This window comes from Coniophora puteana, assembly GCF_000271625.1.
Source record: "Coniophora puteana RWD-64-598 SS2 unplaced genomic scaffold CONPUscaffold_12, whole genome shotgun sequence".
Classification (NCBI taxonomy): Eukaryota; Fungi; Basidiomycota; class Agaricomycetes; order Boletales; family Coniophoraceae; genus Coniophora; species Coniophora puteana.
The window spans coordinates 1,052,127-1,072,369 of record NW_006913064.1 but is presented as its reverse complement, the minus strand read 5'-3'; the positions used below and the strand labels follow the sequence as shown (position 1 = coordinate 1,072,369).

Sequence of the window (20,243 nt, the reverse complement as noted above, 5' to 3'; positions counted from 1 at the left end):
GCATAAACCGTTTTTTCAAGATAGAATCGGTGCTGTAGTCGAGAGTTGAGAACATTCGAATTCAGAAACATCATGAAATATGACCAGTGTCTCCGAAATGGTTATGATTTCTCAGGAGCAATCCATCCCATCGTGTTCAGCGTGGCGTAAGATTCAAAAATTAAAGCTGGGATTATGACGATTAACGACGGCACAAGAGTTCTATCATAGGCATAGAATAACAGTCCAGAATAACGAACGGGGAAACTAGGCAATAAAGGGAGTGCACGCGTGGAAGCAGGAGGTGACAACGGAATCGGAAGAAGATAGGGTGGTCGGGATGAAGGGTGAAGCAGTGTGATGATTGCGAACGCTGAAGACCTGCGATGTTCCTGTCGTTGGTTCCACTAGCATGCGTTAGAGGGCCTCCATCCGCGGACCAACTTGTTCGTTGACGTAGAGCAGGCGTTACTTCATGTCAATGAACAGGTCGGCGTGGTCAGTATGAACCTCGACTTGGTGTTTCAACGCCGAGTCGAGGTTCATACTCGCTTGGCCTCGTCTCTCTGCTGGTCGACCGCCACCTCCGCCTGGATCCTAAACGCCTTCTCGCCCTCCGTGACCTTCTGTGCTGTCACGACGGCGTGGAGAGCCTTCTTCCTCCTCTCATTCGCGTCGTACACTTGCCCCCTCAAAGCGACCGCTTCCTGATGCTGGATCCTGATGTGCTCTCGGAGCCTGTCAGCGGCCTGTGTCTTGAATGCGGAGCACAATGTCGCAACCTCAGTATCCAAAACAATATTGGATGCCTTGGTCGCGCCGAGCTCGTTTACCATGATGCGTACGTCCAGCTCGGCGCGCTTGAGCCGCGCCTTGAGGTTATCGATCTCGGAAGTGGTGGACGTCCTAGTGTCGATGTCAGCGAATGTTCCCGGTTTCGAACCCTTATGCACTCACTGAGCAGGACTAAGACTCTCTTTCTCGAGTCCTTCCTTCGGTAGAAACCCTGCATCGAAGGTGAGCTCATGGCGCACATAACGTGGAGAAAACGGTGCTCACTTGGGAGTCTTTCCGCAAAGCACAATCGCCTCAACGCCAATCGCGGTAACGAGAGGTTTGACGATTGAGAACGCAAGTCCGAGTGCAGTATATACAGCAACGAGCAAGTTGTTGAATTTGGGAGACACCGTTGAACGTCGAACGTTGAAGAGTGGATGAGGTTTTCTGCGAGTGGGCGAGGAGCGAAGGTTGGGCGAAGATTAGCGAAATTTTTATAGAGACGAGAAAGCTATCTCTCCTCATATACGTTTGCTCGTCCCGTAGTAGACTGGGTGGTTGAAATATGCATTTAGCGTGCCGACCTTGAAAGGCCGGCGGAACTGTATGTCATGGAGGAGAGTAGGTCAAGGTTTCTGGTCAGTAATGTGATCACAATTAATTTTCAGGCTATATGCGTACCAAACTAGACCGTTCGCGAGGATGACATTGGGTTGCTTGTTGGGTATACGAAAAGGAAAGGGGAAGAAGGGGGTGACACGGGGAAGCGAAGGGGGTAGAGAGAGAGACAGATGATGGTAGACGAAGAAGGGAGGGAGAGCGACGTACCTGGAAGCCCGCCGAGAGGCGGGAACAATGAGATCGGACAAACACAGAGCAGGGCGGCGCTTTGTTGCAGCGAGGTATGAGAGGGTACAATGGGTGCAATGCGAGTAGTTGGCTATCGAAAAAGAGTCCGCTGTATGCGTATAAATAGTATAAAACCGAATCGCAAGAAGAAGGTTACATCTGGAAGAACGAATGCCGAAGGCATGAGATCGAGTAGCCTGAATGTTAATGAAGCAAGATCGTGAACGGAAGCAAAGAAGTAAAAAGGTATGTCGGTCTAGAGCGCATAGGATCGCTGGTTCGAAGATCAATGGTCGGTGTTCTCGGTGTGGCGCGGTGTGGCGCGATGTAAGTCCTCGGGCTTACAGTACTGTTGACTTTATGTCTTTGAACCTTTGGGATGGTGGAGCAACCCCATGGTATTTCAGTTGCCCAACGCGACTTGCGATGCCGTCGCATGCGACTGATTTTTTTTGTCCGGCACTAGGGTTAACGTTTGAGTCCATACCTGCTAGAACGCGAGAAGTCTCGGATTCCCGGCGCGAGCCGGAATGACACCTCCCATTGTGGCTGGGGTCCCCAGGGAGATCAACCTCACGTGGTGCGTTTGTGTCTCGCCAACTAGCGCGTCAAAATGTCCGCTGTGTCTGAATAGGCCCAGGCGTGAGAGGAAGCGTATATGCATAGGGAAAGAAAAAGAAAAAGCTGCCCAAACCGTTCACTCAGATTAGCATCGGTTGTGCGGCCTAAAAGTGAGGATATGCGGAGCAGAAATGAACGCTGTGTCAGAAAAATCTCAGGGGCAAAAAACCGGATTCTAGCGCATTCTAATGCCCATGTACACCATTATAATATATAAAAATGAGTTTTTCGTGAGAATGGGTTGCCAACGGCAATCGAATGGCAATCGAATGGCATTATTTTAAGCTCTGAACTGGCGGTTTGGGATCTCTTATTGGTGTGTGCAGCAAAATGTTGCTATTTGAATCGGTTATTTTGGCCTGACAACAATATTACGGCATTTCCTTGGCATTCCAATGCGATAGAATGTATAGCACTCAAGGGAGCAATCAAATCCACTTTTGGAAATCTCCGATATGAATAGTAGACCAAAAAAGGTTGTGATTTTTCAGGGGAGACCTATCGTATCATCATGACTGAGCGCGTCGTAAGATCAAGAACTAAAGCCGTAGATTATAAGTAGTAATGACTGCGCCATCTGCGCCAAAAAAAACCTTTGTTCTGTCGTAGACATAGAATCAAACAATGCAGTGGAACAAAAGAGGAACGGAAATCCAGAAAAAGCGTCTAGGGAAGTTGCCAGCAACTACCCTGAGACCAAATTGCGGAGACCATCCCGGTGAACCAGTCTACATCATCGAACGCCGGTGTCTGGAACTTGACGAGCCGACCGATTATGTTGATTGATGAGGTGGCGACGTAGAGGGAACAGCGGTACAACAGCGAGTTTCATAGCTCTGGGTCATACGTGTTAACGAGCGGACACTCGTTATCGTCTAGGCAGGTCACCGAAGGCGTTGATGGTGAAGTCGGCGGAGAGGTAGATCGTGATGAAGTTAGAGGAGTGAACGGCAATGTAGGGGACGACATCAAAGATGAGCTAGATGATGCCGCGTCCGTCGAGTACTCCGTGTCATCGTCGTCTGAAGAGAGAGATACTGACGATGTGTCACCAGTGACACATGTTGAACCCTCGGGCAGATCTTCCTCTGCCTTCTCCTGTCCTGCGCATGCGTGAACGTCGACACCAAACGAAAAATCGGCTAGGTCGCGGGGTGATGGGTCGTAGCCCCAAAGATTCAGTAGCGGCCCATCGACGATGGGCCGATCGACGTCGGAGACAATTTTACTAACAGCTAAATGAGAAGGCCGAGTCAGGCTATGCCTTAGAAATGGCTTTAGATCCGCTACTCACCCATGTGGTCAGAGCTAACCAATGCAGAGGTAGTCGACGCGGACATCGGGGAATAGAAATAGTTGCGTGTTGAGATCAGCCGGCTGATATTGTCCACTCCGCGCACCATCCCACCTTCGGGCTGGGTGAGGATGATTTGCGGAGACGCGTGAAGGCCTGGACAACGAACACAATACATCAGTGGCTGCGTCAGAAACGTGATGAAATGAAAACGCACTCTTCCTATCCGCGATGTGTTTCTCGACATCCTCTAGCTCCTGCTCGTCAAGCGTCTTGAGAATGACGCGCTTAATGATATTGATCTCCTCGTCATTGGCAGCGGGTGCCTGGCCCACGGAGAAGATCACCTCCGTGAGCTGCATAGCGATGGATAATTGGTCGCCTAGGTCACCCTCGAGCTCCTGATTAGTGTACTCGAGCGCCTGGATCTTCGACTCGAGAGACGCGACGAGCTGGTCCAAATGATGGATGTGGTCGAAGAAAGCGGTGTCGATCTCGGCGGGGTCATGAGAGGGATATAAGAGGGAATGGGGCGCGGAGGCGGAAGACGAGAAGAAAGCCTTTGGAGAGAAACCGGAGTGCACGGATAAAGTGCAAGAGGGTGATGGACAGGATAAGGAGAGTGCGGGAGTGGAAGGAGAGATAGTTACCATATTAGAAGATAGCGGTGGAGCTGATGTAGAATGCATGGGGAGGATGGGAAGAGAAGCAGACGAGGTCATTAAAGAAGGAATACGGGGAGAGCTGAGATCGTGATCGGATGAAGCTTGGGCGATCTGGGCAAGGGGTATTAAAGTAGAGGGCGATATTGAGGACGATGTATAATCCATGGAAACGATGGGGAGAGACGAGGACGAGATCAAGGGAGAAGGAATGCGGGGAGAGTTGACGACGGAATTGAAAGAGGATAGGGCGACGGGGGCAAGGAGCGAGGCAGCATGGTGATCGCGAACGCTGAAGACCTTCGATGTTCCGGTCCTCAGCTCCGCTATCACGCGTTCGAGTGCCTCCATCCGTGCGCAGACCTGCTCGTTAACATGAAGCAAGTCCTGTAACACCTGTCCAGATAGCTCCGCGCGGTCGGTCTGAACCTCGACTCGACGGTTGGCTTCGGTGAGAGCCGTCTGAAGGGCTTGGATGTCGGTGGAGGGAGAGATAGAGAGCGACGGGGGAGGGGGGAGGGCAGCTATGCTCTGCTCGGAGTAGCTCCATGCGATGGAAAGAGCCAGAAGCTTGCGTTCGACCCGACGGGTGTGGTCCCTCTGCTTGTCGCCCTCCGCCTTCTCGTTCCTCCTCCTCTCGTTGGCGTCGTACACCTGTTCCCGTAACGCCTCCACTTCCTCGTCCCGAATCCTGATGCGCTCTCGGCACCTGTCGGCCTGGATCTTGAACGCCGGACGCAACGCCGCGAGTTCGGTCTCCAAGACAGTGTTGAGTGCCTTGGTTGCACCGAGCTCGGTCGCGATGATGCGTTCGTCGAGCTCGGCGAGCTTGAGCCGCGCCTTGAGGTTGTCGAATTCGGAAGTCGTGTACGTCCTAGTGTTGACGTTAGTGGATGCTTTATTGGATTGCGACACCGAATTCAAAGACACTCACTCAGTAGGACTGGGACTTTCTTCTCCAAGGTTTGCTCCTTCGGGAGGAGCCCTGCATCGAAGGTGAGCTCGGAGTACATGACAGGACCTGCGGAGAAGGCAGTACTCACTTGGAAGTCTTTCCGCAGAGCACCATTGCCCCAACGCCAAATGCAGTGACGAGCGGATGGACGATGGCCAACGCGAGCCCAAGGGCAGCAGAGACAACGGCGAGCAGGTTGTTGAACGTGCGAGACATTGTTGGATGTTGAAGCGTCGATGAGATTTGCTGTGGGTGTGCTGAGGGCGATGTTGGAGCGAAGAGCAGGTGGTGAACTGAAGAAACTCGAAGAGCTGGCCCTCTTGATATACGTTTGGTGGTCGCATGTCAGACTGACCGCCGAGACTGAGATCTACAAACAGCCAGTCGGTCTCGAAAGGCGGGCGGTCTGATATGTTATGACACAGAGTAAGTCTAGCCTTTCAGTCAGTACTGAGATCGCAAGCGAGATTGAGACCATACGCGTACCAGAAACCGTTGACATCGAAATCTCTGATGTCATTCAAGAGTCTATGCAGAAGAGCGGGCTCCGAGAGGATTGCAGCGTCGTTGGAAACCTCATCCTACATCGGCGTGTCTAGGTCTTTGAGCCTTGACTGGGGATGGATGTTTGCGTGAGGTCGATGATGCGGCTTGGGTGGGGCATTTGGACCTCACGGACATACAGAACGGATAAGTACCCAGAGGATGAGAACGAACACTGAATGTACGCTGGTGTGATATGATGAGAGTCAAGGGGCAGATTTGTTTGCATATGTTTAGACGGCCGAGCGCTTCGTCAACGTTCAACAATCCAACATCCACTACGCACCCTTTCGCATCGACTCAATGGTAGAAGACAACTCGTCGCTCAGATTGCCTTACAAGACGTCCGACATGCTCTCACTGCCGCGGTCATAGCTTCAGCCGCCGATTGCAGAAGCTTAAAGATTGAAACATTTCCATGTTCTCTTGCGCTTTCGCGAAGCGGATAGAAACGCGTCTAAAGAAAACTACCCGCAGTTCTGCCTAAATGATTGGCCAAGTGGAATACACCAGTCAGCGACCTCGCGAGACCGCCGCTATTCATCCAGGCCAGTCCCTCATCGCGCGAGACGAAAGCGGCAAGTTGAAAAGAGTCGAATGTTAACTTAATGTTGTGAACTTGTTTGTGGCGAGCTAATTTTCCTCATCAGTCACATTAACACCTGATGCCTCTAGTGGTAACAAAGACAGCCCGCTCATTCCGCGCTGGCGCTCTCAGAGCCCCGAGCGATTCGTCCCAGTTCGCCGTTCCTCACCCTCCCACCCCTTGCCTCTTGGAGCCAGTTTTTCTTCCTAGGCCGCTACCAAAATGTCCCTGATAGCACTCGCACGCCTCCTTTTTCGCTCGCGGCTCTGGCCCTGCACCGTAACTAGTAAGCAATGCATAGGCAGGAATTCAAGTCTAAATATCTACCTTACTAATCGAATCATCATAGTCGATGCGCACATATACATGGATGACTTCAAGTTGTAGGGTGCAACTTCAAGGGAAAACGTTGTCAGTCGGTGACAGCGACGGCCACTTCGGTACCCTAGGTCCGTGTTGTCCGAGAGTTGCCTCTGTCCACTCTGTGTTATTGTAAGCCCCCTCGTGTCAAAGTTTCAGCCTGGATAGGCCTCAAAAAACGGTTGCAGCGTAGTTGACGCATCTACGGGGAAAGAGGCGGTGTATTCCGTGCTGATAGGCGTCACTGCATCAGCCACTGATGTCTTCGGAACAGTAACGGTGGCAGGCACAGCTACAGTTTGATATCATGATGATCTGTTACCCATTTCCCACACAACTGTCTTCTTAGTTGGACTAGTACCATTAGCATTAATGTTCACCATTATCCAACTGCGCTGATGTTTGGTTGACGGTCATCCTCTGACGGAGCTCTTAGATATCTTCGAACAGGAGATCTCTGTTGGCTAAGTGGTTTGCACCATCGAATACCACTTCAAAATTTGAGAGGTAATGATACGGACTTGATCATGATGGGGAACAAATCTACCGGTTGTTCAAAATTATAGTAGATGGCATCATGATTAATACTGAGGCTGTAACAAAAATCCTTCACGTAGTCATGCGAGCGCCAACAACCTAAAGATATCTTCTCCGATCAGAATATGACACTGTCCACAAACAGTGCCACGCTGCGGGGTTCGCGTACAAGAGGTCAGCGAAGGCACTTGTTGAAGAAGACCAACTCCACAACGAGGACGGACATTCAGCATGACATTTTCCTCGGATTCCCCATCCTTAAAACCTGTTGTTGTTGAATATCAGGGACTTAACTACCTTGCTAGTGAGTTAGTCTAATCAACCACAGCTGCTGTGTTCCTGATGAAGTGAACTCAATGCCGTAGTGCTCATGTTCACGGTGTTGATTTACGATTACGGTCAGTCAACATATGCTGCATTGACCTGGGTTGTGATGCCTTTTAACCTAGTTCTCAACCTGGACCAAGAGGTAAGATTGCTCGCCTCTATTTCTTGTTGATTTGTTCTTTGAAACCTGACCTTTGAGCTGAGCTGCTTTAGGTACTGCTGATATGGGTGAGAGATTGGTTCTCTTCTACATCGAACGTAGTGAGTAATGATATGGACTGCCTTATTCCCTCAGCAATACAAAATATCCCCTATGACGTATTGTTATTTCTTGGTGAGCAGTTTCATACCTCCGATTGTCTACCAAAGATAGCTGAAAATATTAAGCTTCGCTATTTTACCTTCTTCTCCCCTATGTGCGCCATGAGACAGCCCTGGTCTACTCCACAACTGCTGACCTCATCCATCAGATTGTACTTTAGTTTGTGTTGTTCCATCTGTGATTCCGCATAAGCACATTGACATTTCCCTAGTTTATGTGGCCCCCATCGTTCTGTCAGATGAAGTAAGTGAGAAGCTTAATAAATGCTGTCTGATACTTACGGGGTTGTCTCTCATAGGCGTAAGTGTGCTCACGGTTATGTCATTTTTGGTCATGATTCTGAGCTGCCAGATGTCAAACCGATTGGTGCAGTTGTTAGTCAATTTATCTTTGGTATATGGTAACTTCTCACATTCACAAGGTACTGTTATAGGCATATTCAATGAGGCCATTGTTCCAACCGCGCTGATGGTGGTCGTTCAAGGTAGATTGGGTTTTAACCGCCTAGCTTGGCTACTAATATGGATGCAGGAGTCATGACCGCTCGACTTTCTGCACTATATGAAAACTCAAAGAAAGTCGTTGTCTCTCTCAGCAGCATTTTTATCGCTTTGCAGCTGTTAAATATATCGCTTGCTATCATCGGGTCTCTCCCGCCGGATGCCTATGATTGTATGTTCCTCAATTGCAGCTGCTTTATCCTTGTCTGTTGATGGGTTTGGCTAGACCAAGAGGGAAGGTTACTTGGAACACGGGAATGTGTTTCTTCTGCTTCGAACAAATCTTCCTGGATTTTCTATATCCTCGCGAGTGGAAGTATTTGTGCGTATGAGCTGCTGCTCACTATAATGCTCATACACCGCTCAGTGGTGCATATGAGAGAGAATGGAGCGACAAGTTCCCCACCAGAGCTGATGAAAGTGATAAAGATGTTGATCGGTCAAGGTTTGATGTACTTTGTTCTGTAAGTGACTCCTCACCAGGCAAGGAACCCTTGTAACATTCACGCAAATTACTCAGGATATTCACCGATCAGGCTCTGTCCATGATAAGTTCCTTACCAAAGTTCACTACTACTGTAAGGAGCACAAAGATGACTATGAAGTGGCGTGGAGATCTTACTAATTGATACTACAATTCTAGGACTCTATAGCTGGAAATGTTCTTTCAGACATCGTTGCAGTACTCAGTGTTGGTATTTTTGGCATTTTGGGGCCGTGGCTAATTCTCTCCATTCGCCAAAATCATTTAAGCCACGTTAATGGAGGTACTAGCCTAACTAGAGGCATAGTTAGCAGTGTCGAATTCGCAGGGCCAGTGTCAGTTCTCAGTGAACCAGAGACAACAACCAATGTGGCACCTTTTCAAGGGCAAAACAGCGAAACCTGACGGCGAGGAGATAGCTGTCGGCACTCCAGCACACAATACCAAGGAACAAATCCTCCCCTGTATCTAATTGTCCTGTACAGGCTCCGAAACCGTTGTAGTGATGAGCCCAATTATAACTTGACTGCCGGAATTTCTTCTTCTTGAGTTTACTATAGATCTCTTGTTCTTACAGTGTCCCAGTTGTCTATCATATGAAAACCGTGTATGCCGCGCTAAATATGCTTTATGTATTACCATAGTAGATCTCGAATTTCCGAGTTTTATATTAGTATGTACGAATAGAAGAGTTGGTATCAGTACCTTAAGGAAGATACGGTGTGGTGACATGGACAAACGTTCAGACTTGAGTGACGAAGCGCCTCTAGGCAACCATATGTCGGAGTCTGTAGGTAGGGTCTAGCGACAAGAAACCGGACTCATGTCATGTCACATGTACGGCGAGCTCAAAGGCCTTTGGTGACGGCGGTCTCACTTCATAATGAAATTTTGAGAGGTGCCATACGTCTACTTCTGCAACATGGCAAATGGCCTATAGGTTGTCCGCCAGTTTCAGCTCGGTGCGGGACGGCGTTTTACATGTCACCGAGGGACGCGGGGATGGCATAGAGAATCACGGCTCTTTGAGCAAAGCCTGAGCCTGAATATTCGCAGGAGCCGGATGGATATGAGGACGAGGGCCATGTCGAACATGTGCGCGATACGTCATATTGTACGTATACCTGGTACGTGATTCGAGTCAACACTAACTTTGCGTTGGAAATGCGAGAGGAATAAGAATTGAGATAGCCGCCAGACTCGATGCTAATACGCACTCACATCAATCAAGTCGCTCAAGATGCACCTAGTATTCTGGTGGTTCAACGTGTATGTATCCCTCCAGGGTCAATGATGGTGTACAACGTGACCACCCTGTTCATCGCGATTGGCCGTTTAGATCATAGCGAGCGCCAGGAATGCTCGCGCTCAGCATAAGTGGCATAGAGGGGTGGATGAGCTCAGACTCCCTGGGTGCTAATCCTGACTAAGACGTGCGCAGATCTTCGTATGGATGACCGTCACCGGTTAGAGCGGGAACCAAGGCTATCAAATGGTCACCCTTGGTGCGCTCACGATACGTTGACGGTCTCGGCGCCGGGGTTGGGCTGGATCCAGACACATAGACCAGAAGGGCCTAGAGCGTTAACCGCGGTCGAGTAGTTGATATGCGTATAGCGAACAACCTCAACAGAGGGTCGCGCTCTCATATAAGGATTGAAAGATAACAACCCATATGTCGCACTACAGTGTACGACCTCGCAAACCTATAAATCAGTTACAGTAGCGAGAGTTCTAAAATCAAGAGCCTTCCTCAAAACTGCTGATAGCATCAATTTGATGCACCAGGGCGAGATCGCCCCTGCAGATTAGCGTGTCCAAAAGCGACGGCCACCACGGCTCACAACATGATTATGAGGAGGCTCCGTGGCTAGATAGGTCAAATGAAGGAGCGGGAAGCTAGCAACAAAAAGGCGCGTGCAAGCTAAACATTAGAACTAGAATTTATAGCTGTAGAGTCAGTTGTAATATCGGTCAAGTTTGCCGCGTCCGTGGCCGAAGATAGCACCATGCCCGAGCTCAGGCAGGTATTCAGGTCGACGGTGGTGAACGTTACCCCGTTGTTGTTGTTGGACGCAGAGGCCGGGGAAGCTCGATGCCGCAGTCGGTCTTTTTTAGCGTGTCCGAACAGACGCCACGACCATGACGTGATAACGAACATGTTCGAGATGGTGAGAGCAAATGCAGGCTGGAGTCGCGTTAGCTGCGCTTTTGTGTACAAAAAATGAGTGAGCAAGTGACCTTGAGGTTCATAGTCAAGAGGCCTAGTCTCCCCCTCGGAAGGATAACTTCGACCGAGTCAAAAACGATAGCTGCTGTGATGACAGCTGTAGAGATGCAGACTGCAACGAGTGTCATCTTGCGGTCCCGAGGCAACTTGGAGGCGCCGAATGACCATATGGGCAGTGCGACGAGCGCCACATCGCATACGAGCGCGGCTAGGGGCAGAATGTGATCAGCGACATATCAAAAGCAGTGAATGGACAACCATAGCAATCCTTACCAACGATCTGCAATATTCCCGTTAGCTGATCGGAGCTGCATGACGCATGCGCACAGCGGATCATTCGCTGCACGAAGATCACGACCCAGCACACGACGAAGCAGACCGCCGTCGCGCACGCGACGCGCCGCTGTAGGGACTTGGGAGTTGTCATGCGGATGATCGAGCACAGAATGCTCATGCGCGCCATCCTGTCGGCCCATTAGCAGTGAGGAATAGAGCGACAGAAGTCAAAACATGCATGGCGTACCAAACGACATCTTCGGGTAGCGATGCAGCTACGTAAAGCAGGGGTGGTGACCAGGAGGACTCGAGCTCTGCGAAGTTGGCCCGGAGATGTCCGTGAGAATACATCGTCGCGCCAAGGAACGGGAATAGGAGAGCAGGAGAGGAGGAAAAGTTGAAGTGGCTAAGACTCACGTCCGTATGGCCAGTGAACCCAGACGAGTGCGAGGCAGATACAGTCTCCCGCGAGCGCGAGTGCAGCGCATGCGTCTTCAAGCCAGAAGCGTCGAGTGTGCAGGCGGTAGGAGAGTCGGAAGGATGTGGAGAGAATGGCGAGGACGTGGAAGACCGTACAGACGGCTGGACAATATCATGGATGTGGGATAAAACAGCGATGATTGTATGCGAGTTGGCGTTCAACACAGAGATTTACATACAATGGGTACAGTGTACAAGCCAACGCACCTCGCTGAAGGGCTGTCCACTCCAGATCAACCGTCGTCGTCATTTGTTGTGTGCCAGTGAATAAGCCAGTGTGTGTCGGTCAGGCAAAGTCGGAGCTCAACAACGCGAGCGTGAGAGTTGCCGAGTACCATACGATGGAAGACTAGGTCCAAGATGCGGCCCAGTGCGGGCACAGCGACAATATTAGTATGATTATCCACACCTCCTAAATTTCCATGGGACAGGAGAAGCTCTCTAGGGGCGCTGAAAGTACGTAAGTGGCTGTGCACCCGCCCCCAACAAAGTTTAGCGCCCGACGGTAACCAAGGAGAGGTTCATTCTTTCAAGCTTCTTCAAGTGTGCTTCATGCACGGTGTTTGTGGATGGAGCGGCTTCGCCTTGCTTCCAGAAAGGCAGGCACGAATCATGAAGAACATCAGACGGAGAGATGACCGGGAAGCACTGGATGGTGAAGTGGTGAACGGAAATCGGAGCGCGTGTAAGAAGACTGGGCGCCGAAGATTTTTGGCAAACGTAAATTTGCTTTAACCTCGCATCTGTATTGCTACAGTGACCTCCACGTGACGAACGTGCCTCGAGGCGGGAAGTGCACAAAACATGTATTCATACGCCTGCACAAGGCAATTCGTCTCGTTTGTAGTTGTCCTGGTTGCATCAAGTTGGCCGAGGCGGCAGTTCTTTTCATGGCCAAGACGCGCTGGAGACGCGGTCTAGATCGGCGCTATACGACCCTAAGGCTCAGCTGGAGAGCACCCTAAGAGCCACTCCGGTGAGCATAATACGCAAAGTCTCCATCTCATTCGTTGTCGCGACATACCTGGCTCCTTGAGATAAATGGAATAGGATTTTATTCATGGAGCCAGCGTTAGCTCGACGAACTCAGAGTAGAAAGGAAAGAAGCCAGAGCCTTCCAAGGTTCCCCCCCTGATCGATGAAGGTCAGCAGTCTGAGCCAAGAGTGTCGTTTAGTCCTGTTACTACGATACTAAAGGAGCCAACTTACGACGACATTACAAAGGTTTTGCCAATTCGTGCGAAGTGCAGGTTTAACGTATTCAACCTTTGTGCCTTGAAACGATACACGGATTTCTAACATCTCAACCAAGTGGAACTCTCCGATATGAAAAGCCCTCAAGATGAACTGAGCGGCGACCTTGCCTCGAGGCCCAGGTAGTAAACTTAAGTCCAGACCAACCTGCGCGTACTTATAGACGCACCTGCAAATAACTGAGACCTTATCAGCGTTGTGAGGGACACAGACGAACCACTATCCGGGTAAACCGCTTCGTCGATGTACTTGGTACTCTTTGGTACTCCACAGTTATCAATATTACTACTATATTACTGTAATAACATCGCCATGCGCAATGGACGATGCTGTCCCTGTGAGAGCCAGATCTCCGACGGAACAACGCTCTTCCGCATAATGAACAGGATCCCGCCGCTCGACGTTGCCCGAGTCTATTTGCGCGTGCGCCAAAACCAGTATCCGTCTTAGGGTTGACGTAATGTCGAGAACGATGCATCGTCTAACGCAACTGGAAAACACACAAACAGTGGCTTATTTTTGGTCTTGCCAGTGGGCACTGGGCAACCCATAAGCAATGCTACAAGTACTGCACTGGTGGGTTAGTAGATCACGAACAAGCCTGAGCATCGCACCGGTGATCATCCAGTTTTCCCAACGTAGCTTATCTCTACCAACGATGCGCACATCGCACCGCACATCAGCTCTCCACATAAAACTGTGGCGAATCAGTGGAACCGGGCCCCACCGCAGATGTCATCGATATCCGCGCAGGTACCTGCACGCGAGCACCGTGGGTTCGAGCTTTGTATGCAGCGTTCCTGACCATCTCCCCCCGCTTTCACGGAGTTGGCTAGCATTGGCGGAAGCTGATTCCCACTGCTCATTCGTAGATCATTCTGAATAGAAAAAAATAATGAGCGACTTGAAATCGAGCTAAAGAGGTGCACGAAAAACACACCGGGATATTCTGCGCCGATACTGTACTTATTAGCCTCAGCGTCAAAATGCACGTCAGTCGTCCAGGAACGCAGCGCCACAGATATGAAGGTTTGCACAGGCACCGAGAACCAGTGGACACCGACCAAGAGCAAAAGGCTTATCTACATCCACTAAGTTCAGTGCACGTAAGCTTCTGATCCGTCCAGAAAGGCCGCCGAATGCGAAAGCAGACCCATCGAGACACAAGCGGGAGCCAGAATGAAGGCCCACAAGAGTCCCATCAAAGTCCCATCGGCGCCCCACCACACAAGCGTACACGACGATCGCATAAACTTCCAGACGCGTAGGTATTTTCTAAAATTTGGTTCCTTCCTGCGTGATCCTCTTCCCCGCGATCATTACAAGAACCCTCCAAGCTCGGCACGCTCTGAGCGCCGCGGACGATTCTCGCGCATCGTTGCTCATCAGGCGATACTGAACCGAAGAGCAAAGAGCAATCGAGAGCAACTGACAGCCGACATGAAAGGGAAACGCAGACAGCCCGACGGCCCCAGCCGGCCACCGGGCGAAGCACATGGTCCGAACGTTGTCTCGCGAGCACCTGCGCGTGGCGCGCTCGCCTCTTTGATAGCGCTGTCTTCGGGCGCGTGCGAAGTGCCGCTGAGTTCGAATAGCGTTTAAACTCAGCTCGAAAGTGTTTGACGCCCTCAAACTTGGGACGGTTATGTCGCGCGAACAATGCATGCATGAGTTGATGAATAACTAAATTCCTATGTACGCCTGCATCGAGCAGTAACAAATCTGTCAAACGCAAGCCCAAGCTCGAGCTCGAGCTCAAAAAACAAATGAAGAAAGCAACGTATCCTGCGCTTGCGAAGCCGAAACCGCATTAGCACTGGCAAGCTCAGCTTTCCTTCTCCTTCTCCTCCGCTTCCGCATCGCCCGCGCCCTTACGCTCCTCCGACTCATCATGCGCATGTACCCCCTCGTCCGTAATGTCGCTCTCCGGCGGATGATCCGCAGCGTGTGCGCCCGCCGCTGCCTCGTCGAGCGCCTCGGTATGCGCCTTTTCCTTCGCGGGACTCGGCGCGATATCGCCTTCTTCCATCGGGACCTCCAGCTCGTCTTTGGCGGGGGGAGTAGTCGGCGCTGGAGCCTCGTCAGCCGGTGCGGTTTCCGGCGCGGCTGACGCGTCCGGAGCAGGTTCTATCTCGGCTAGTGGCGCTTCGGTGATGATTGTAGGTCCTTCGGCGCTGGCATCCTCAGCGTCTGCCGGCGCAGCAGCTGACGAGTCTGTCGAATGTTCTGCTGATGGTGCTTCTTCTTCTTCCTCGGCCTTCTCCTCAGCCTCTGCGCCCGCATCCGCACTCGCCTCCGCCTCCGCCACCGCCTCCGCACCTATACCCGCGAGCGTCATCGCCGGCAGCTCCTCCAGCGGCGGGGAGCTCGTTCCAGCGCCCGCGGCCTCGACGATCTCATCGACCTCGTCAACATGACCCTCAACCTCGCCCTCTCCGTCCTCATCATCGTCATCATCCATATCGTCGCCATACTCGTCTGCATCCCCAGGCACATCCAACGCGCTGATATCCTCCGGCGCACCCGCATCGCGCCACGAGCCGTCCTCCATCTGCGGAAGATGCCCCCTTATCGTTCCTGCCGCACTCGCATGCGAATGCGGCAGCGACACAGCAGGAGCTTGAGTTTGAGAGGGCGACTGGTCGAGCAACGTGCTGCCACCCGAGGAGGCGGGGCTCGCCGAGCCCTTGGCGAGCTCCTCCGCGACCGCGTAGCCCTCGCTGAAGATCATCGTGTCCGTGCGACTGCGCCCCATCCGGCGCGGGCTGTCCGTCCCGACCTTGTCGTACCCTGACGCGGGGCTCTTGGGCGCGAGTACGCTCGCGGGGTGCTCTCCCCGCCCCTCCGCCCCGCCCTGCGCCTCTGAAGTTTGATGGTCGCCCGCCTCATGCGACACAGCCGCACTCGCGAGCTTCGGCGGCTCGACGCCTTCCCCGTCCTTACCGTGTGCGTCGGGGGAGACGGCATGCTCGGGGATGACGAGGAACTCGGCGGGGACGAGGTCGAATTGAGAGGTGAGTTTGAGGAAGCGGGCGTAGAGCGAGGACTCGGCTTCGGCCTGCTCGAAGGCCTCGCGATGGTGGAAGTAGGCGTGCGCGAAGATGCGGCCGAGGCGCCGCGCGAGGGAGGAGAAGTGGCGGTACGAGGTTTGCGGGATAGAGAGACTGTGGGAGGGCGGAGGTGTTAGAGTTTAATGGATCATCAAATCATTGGATCAGGTTGAGGGTTCAAGGGGAATGGAGAATCAGGGGGCATGAAGGGGTGGGTATGTGCTAGAGAGCAATATGAGGGACATACCGAGATGGGAACGCACGCGGAGAGTTGAGGAGTGCCGTCGCGCTGTCGAGGGTATGGAGGATATAGTCGATCGCGCAACATTGCTGCGTTCGACACCAGAATTCGAGGAAGTCGCGAAGCAGAAGCAACAGACCCAGAAGCCAGAACAAAAGAGCAGAAATGAACGGGTCAAGCCGAGCAAGATTGACAGCAGAGCAGAAGACTGACCTCCATAGCGCCGTCATTACCGTGGGCAACGCACAAATAGAGCCATTCGCCCGCCTTCATCTCGCGGCACGACACCCGGGTGCACTCCTGCTGGAGCATGGTAATGAGCGGGTGGGTGAGGTCCTGTGCGAGCCGGCTGAGGCGCACATAGCACCATGTTAGCTTGGAGAGACACAGCGGGCATGTGAGTGACGCACCGGAGATGTTCGTATATCCAGCACGCGCGGTCGACGGCCATCTCGCTCTTTCTGTCGCCATCCTTGTCGTCGCCTTTGGCCTCGTCCGCGTCTATTATCGTCTTCTCATCGGCATTGTGCCGTTCGGGGAGAGCGACGATCCTGTCGACGTCGTGTACGTCGTGTCGGATGAGAAGGGATATGTACTCCTGGATCTGGAATGCGGATTCGAGAGAGGCGAGGGACGGAAGGGACTTGACGGGGTAGAAGGAGGCGACGCGGGAGCCGCGCATGGGCCGCTGTATGGTCGTCGTCACTGTCGTTGTGCTCATCGTGGTCGTGTAGGGCGGGGGAGGCGCGTCGGCTTCAGACTCGAGACTGCTGCTGCCTTGTGTCAAACACTCGACGTGTTGAAGTTCCCAGAGGATGCCGACAGTCTGCCGAAGCGGCGCCTCAAATTTGCGGAGGCATTGAGATCCGAGTTGACCGATCAGGGACCAAAAGGGCTCAGAAGATAAGGAAAAGAGATGGGCCCCTGATGATGACAGATGACAGATATGTTTATCCGCTCCGGCAATTTTTGCTAATGCGAGCTTGTCTTTCTCTGCTCGACCCAACTCTCTTTAGCCACACACTCCCTTATAATATCTATCCCCGGCCACACCCACCTCCGCTCTTTTTTAGCCCCTCTCCCTTTCTCCCCAACACTAGGCCCTCAGCCGCCACACCCAGGCGAGCCCCGATACCATGGCCGACGAGAAGCACATCAACATCGACGTGGAAAAGGCCTCGGCCGCCGACTCCGGTGCTTCCTCGCCCCAGTCTGCCGCCCTCGCTGCCCTCCCGAGCGACTCCCCTGCCGTCTTTAAGCAGGGTTGGGCAAAGCGTCTCCTTACCTGGGGCATCGAGTCTCGCGGTTCGTTCTCCTTATATTGCGTGGTCTGCACGCAAGCTAATGATGATCCCGCCACGCAGGCATCGTGCCAGTGTCGGCCTCAGAACGGACAGACACCAAGTTCTTCAAGATCTTCTTTGTCTGGTTTTCGATAAATTTCAATATTCTTTCGTCAGTTTACCGACATATATATGTGTGTGATCCTTGCTCTGACTGACTACTATCCACTGCAGCTTCTCGACGGGTGGACTGGGTCCCGTCGCATTCGGTCTTGGCCTTCGTGATACCTCCCTTACTATCTTATTCTTCAATCTTATTGCATGTCTTCTCCCTGCTTACATGTTTGTCTCCCGTCTCCAATTTTCATTTCGCCTCTGCTCACCATCCTCTCCGCAGGAACACATGGGGACCCAAGACCGGTATGCGGCAGATGGTCCACTCGCGTTATAGTTTCGGGTGCGTTCGCTTTCAATTCGCTTGTTACGCGAGCAACTTATTTACTGTTCATCGGATGATCAGCTACTTCGGCATCATGCTCCCCGTCCTCCTTAACCTCATCAGTCTGTGTGGCTTCAACATTCTCAACTGTATTCTCGGCGGCCAGGCTCTATCCGCAGTAACGGATAACCAAATGAGCTGGACGTGAGTATGGTTGATTTTCATACCGATTTTCCCTCGCTCACCCGCATCACCGACATCATCCAGCGTCGGCATCGTGATCATCGTGATCATTTCGCTAATCGTGAGTATTTCGCTTCCCCCCGCCTTCCATCATGCATCCGCCCATTTTTCTCACATTTAATGGTGCCGTTTTAGCTCTGCTTCATGGGCTACACTGTCCTGCTGTGGTTCGAGCGCATCGCGTGGTTCCCCACCCTGCTCGCCTTCCTCGTCGCTCTCGGCCTTGGCGGCAAGAACCTCTTCAATGGCCAGCCGGTCGAGCCCGCCACGGCTGTCACGATCTTGTCGTTTGGCGCCGTGATCGCGGGCTTTGTGATCACGTTTGCTGGAATGGCGTCCGACTTTACGATGTACTTCAAGCCGGATGTTTCTAGGTGAGTCTACTGCCCCATAATCTACAGTGTGCGTGCACGCCGTACTGACGCATCGGTGATTCCGTATCGCAGGACGAAGATCTTCTGGTACGCGTACATCGGCTACCTCCTTCCCATTGTGCGTACTGCGCCCTCTCCACAATTCTATGCCATCTTCTCACGCCCTGATTTTGGCTTTATGGCTCTGGTGCTCTTATCTTCCGCCTTGCAAACATCTCTCCAATTCACCATCTCACCATTTCGCGACCGCTATCGTCGAACCAAAAACGCAGGTCACGCTTGAAGTCTTCGGCGCCGCAGCGGCCATCGCCGCGCCGACGATCCCGAGCTGGAACGACGGCTACGGCACGGAGGGCAACGTCGGTGGTCTGCTTAACGCAATGCTGAGCCCCGTCGGGCGGTTCGGCAAGTTCCTGACGGTGATGCTGAGTCTGAGCGTGGCGAGCAACATCGCGGCGACGCTCTACTCGATCTGCTTCAACTTCCAGATCCTCATTCCGCCGCTCTCGAGGGTGCCGCGATACGTGTTCTCGGTCGTCGGGTCTGCGATGTGCGTCTTTCATTTTGGTTTTTATCACGCATCGATGGGCGTTATGAAGTTATTGATGCTGATGCTTTAATGTCGCGCCACACAGTGCTCTCCCGATCGCCATCGTCGGCGCCCACCGGTTCTACGAGGCGCTCACCAACTTCCTCTCCTTGATCGGCTACTGGGCCTCCGCGTACTGCGGCATCCTCATCGTCGAGCACCACTACTTCCGGCGCAACGACTTCAGCACATACGACCAGCGCGACTGGGATGTGCCCGGTCGGCTGCCGTGGGGCGCGGCGGCGCTCGGTGCCGGGATTCTGAGCTTTGCGCTGATTATCCCGTGTATGAACCAGATTTGGTTTGTGGGCCCGATTGGCGCTGTGACGGGCGATATTGGGTTCGAGGTTGCGTTTCCGCTTGCGGCGGTGTTGTATATCCCGTTGAGGAAGATGGAGTTGAGGTATCAGAGGATTCCGGAGCGGGATGAGTGAGTGTGGGGTGGGGTTGGGAGGGATACCTTGGTGGACAATGTATCTCTGCGTACTGGTGTCCGTGCCGCACATCACACGTACTAACTTTACATACGTGCATGCGACTGTAGATACCTGGATCTGGATCTGTTAGGCTGTGCGGTAAGCGCGCTGGACGGATGGTTTTGGATTTATCTTACATACTATCTGTTGTTTGTTGTTTTTGTTATACGGATCGTCCTCAATATTCTCGTCGATGTAGCGCATTCCTGTCTCGTCGACGTCGAGGTTTTGTCGAACATAATACGTGTCCCAAGACAAAATTGGATACAAGAAAAGGGAGGGTGTTCATATTCGTGAAAATCGCAGGAAGGAGAAAGGCGGAAGGAGACAAGCCACCGTAGCCAGGACTGAGTATGGCGTCAGCTTGGAACCAATTTAGTGTCTCCAACTGTATGATCTCCGACAAGTACTTGGTGTGTAATACAGCCGATAGGCCGCTTGCTCAGGCAATATTACGTGAAAGGAAAGAACAACGGTAGGATACCTGTTTCCTTCGTCCCCAGGAACGAACT

At 52.4% G+C, this 20,243-nt stretch overlaps 6 protein-coding genes across 6 annotated transcripts; 2 read left to right on the top strand and 4 right to left on the bottom strand.

Moving 5' to 3' along the window:
• Nucleotides 1-521: 521 nt before the first annotated feature.
• CONPUDRAFT_157552 (uncharacterized protein) lies at nt 522-5,353 on the bottom strand (the record flags this gene model as incomplete). The annotated part of the gene is made up of 7 exons (XM_007774503.1): nt 522-885; nt 937-985; nt 3,090-3,461; nt 3,521-3,676; nt 3,738-5,056; nt 5,117-5,167; nt 5,226-5,353. 7 exons carry the CDS (start codon nt 5,351-5,353, stop codon nt 522-524), a joined length of 2,439 nt encoding a protein of 812 aa, XP_007772693.1.
• Nucleotides 5,354-7,394: 2,041 nt separating this feature from the next.
• Nucleotides 7,395-8,937, top strand: CONPUDRAFT_76060 (uncharacterized protein; the record flags this gene model as incomplete). The annotated part of the gene is given in 10 exon segments (XM_007774257.1): nt 7,395-7,467; nt 7,529-7,632; nt 7,704-7,751; nt 7,786-7,824; nt 8,024-8,055; nt 8,111-8,186; nt 8,430-8,484; nt 8,539-8,634; nt 8,680-8,776; nt 8,796-8,937. The coding sequence occupies 10 exon segments, from the start codon at nt 7,395-7,397 to the stop codon at nt 8,935-8,937; spliced, it is 762 nt and encodes a 253-aa protein (XP_007772447.1).
• Nucleotides 8,938-10,720: 1,783 nt separating this feature from the next.
• On the bottom strand, nt 10,721-11,815 carry CONPUDRAFT_168256 (uncharacterized protein; the record flags this gene model as incomplete). The annotated part of the gene is made up of 5 exons (XM_007774502.1): nt 11,720-11,815; nt 11,550-11,616; nt 11,300-11,490; nt 11,038-11,234; nt 10,721-10,984 (listed from the first exon to the last, which is right to left on the bottom strand). The coding sequence occupies exons 3-5, from the start codon at nt 11,487-11,489 to the stop codon at nt 10,721-10,723; spliced, it is 651 nt and encodes a 216-aa protein (XP_007772692.1). The 5' UTR covers nt 11,490; nt 11,550-11,616; nt 11,720-11,815.
• Nucleotides 11,816-12,868: 1,053 nt separating this feature from the next.
• On the bottom strand, nt 12,869-14,533 carry CONPUDRAFT_76058 (uncharacterized protein; the record flags this gene model as incomplete). Its single annotated transcript, XM_007774256.1, has 8 exons — nt 12,869-12,913; nt 12,992-13,146; nt 13,206-13,293; nt 13,334-13,526; nt 13,794-13,884; nt 13,977-14,118; nt 14,274-14,431; nt 14,470-14,533. 8 exons carry the CDS (start codon nt 14,531-14,533, stop codon nt 12,869-12,871), a joined length of 936 nt encoding a protein of 311 aa, XP_007772446.1.
• Nucleotides 14,534-14,712: 179 nt separating this feature from the next.
• On the bottom strand, nt 14,713-17,074 carry CONPUDRAFT_146297 (Mob1 phocein). Its single transcript, XM_007774501.1, has 4 exons — nt 16,738-17,074; nt 16,541-16,676; nt 16,334-16,416; nt 14,713-16,200 (listed from the first exon to the last, which is right to left on the bottom strand). Exons 1-4 carry the CDS (start codon nt 17,046-17,048, stop codon nt 14,862-14,864), a joined length of 1,869 nt encoding a protein of 622 aa, XP_007772691.1. The 5' UTR covers nt 17,049-17,074; the 3' UTR covers nt 14,713-14,861.
• Nucleotides 17,075-17,377: 303 nt separating this feature from the next.
• CONPUDRAFT_109847 (NCS cytosine-purine permease) lies at nt 17,378-20,006 on the top strand. Its single transcript, XM_007774500.1, has 10 exons — nt 17,378-17,632; nt 17,692-17,782; nt 17,845-17,952; nt 18,008-18,067; nt 18,131-18,253; nt 18,317-18,353; nt 18,428-18,666; nt 18,739-18,784; nt 18,939-19,216; nt 19,302-20,006. The coding sequence occupies exons 1-10, from the start codon at nt 17,464-17,466 to the stop codon at nt 19,687-19,689; spliced, it is 1,539 nt and encodes a 512-aa protein (XP_007772690.1). The 5' UTR covers nt 17,378-17,463; the 3' UTR covers nt 19,690-20,006.
• The last annotated feature ends 237 nt before the right edge of the window (nt 20,007-20,243 follow it).

Coding starts and splice junctions, on each gene's coding strand:
- CONPUDRAFT_146297 (XM_007774501.1), bottom strand. CDS start 17,048: ATGAGCACAACGACAGTGACGACGACCATACAGCGGCCCATGCGCGGC. Junction 16,417..16,540: donor GTAATGACGGCGCTATGGAG/GTCAGTCTTCTG, acceptor TGTCGAACGCAG/CAATGTTGCGCGATCGACTA. Junction 16,201..16,333: donor CCGCGTGCGTTCCCATCTCG/GTATGTCCCTCA, acceptor GCCCTCCCACAG/TCTCTCTATCCCGCAAACCT.
- CONPUDRAFT_109847 (XM_007774500.1), top strand. CDS start 17,464: ATGGCCGACGAGAAGCACATCAACATCGACGTGGAAAAGGCCTCGGCC. Junction 17,633..17,691: donor CTGGGGCATCGAGTCTCGCG/GTTCGTTCTCCT, acceptor CCCGCCACGCAG/GCATCGTGCCAGTGTCGGCC. Junction 18,667..18,738: donor TTCAAGCCGGATGTTTCTAG/GTGAGTCTACTG, acceptor TCCGTATCGCAG/GACGAAGATCTTCTGGTACG.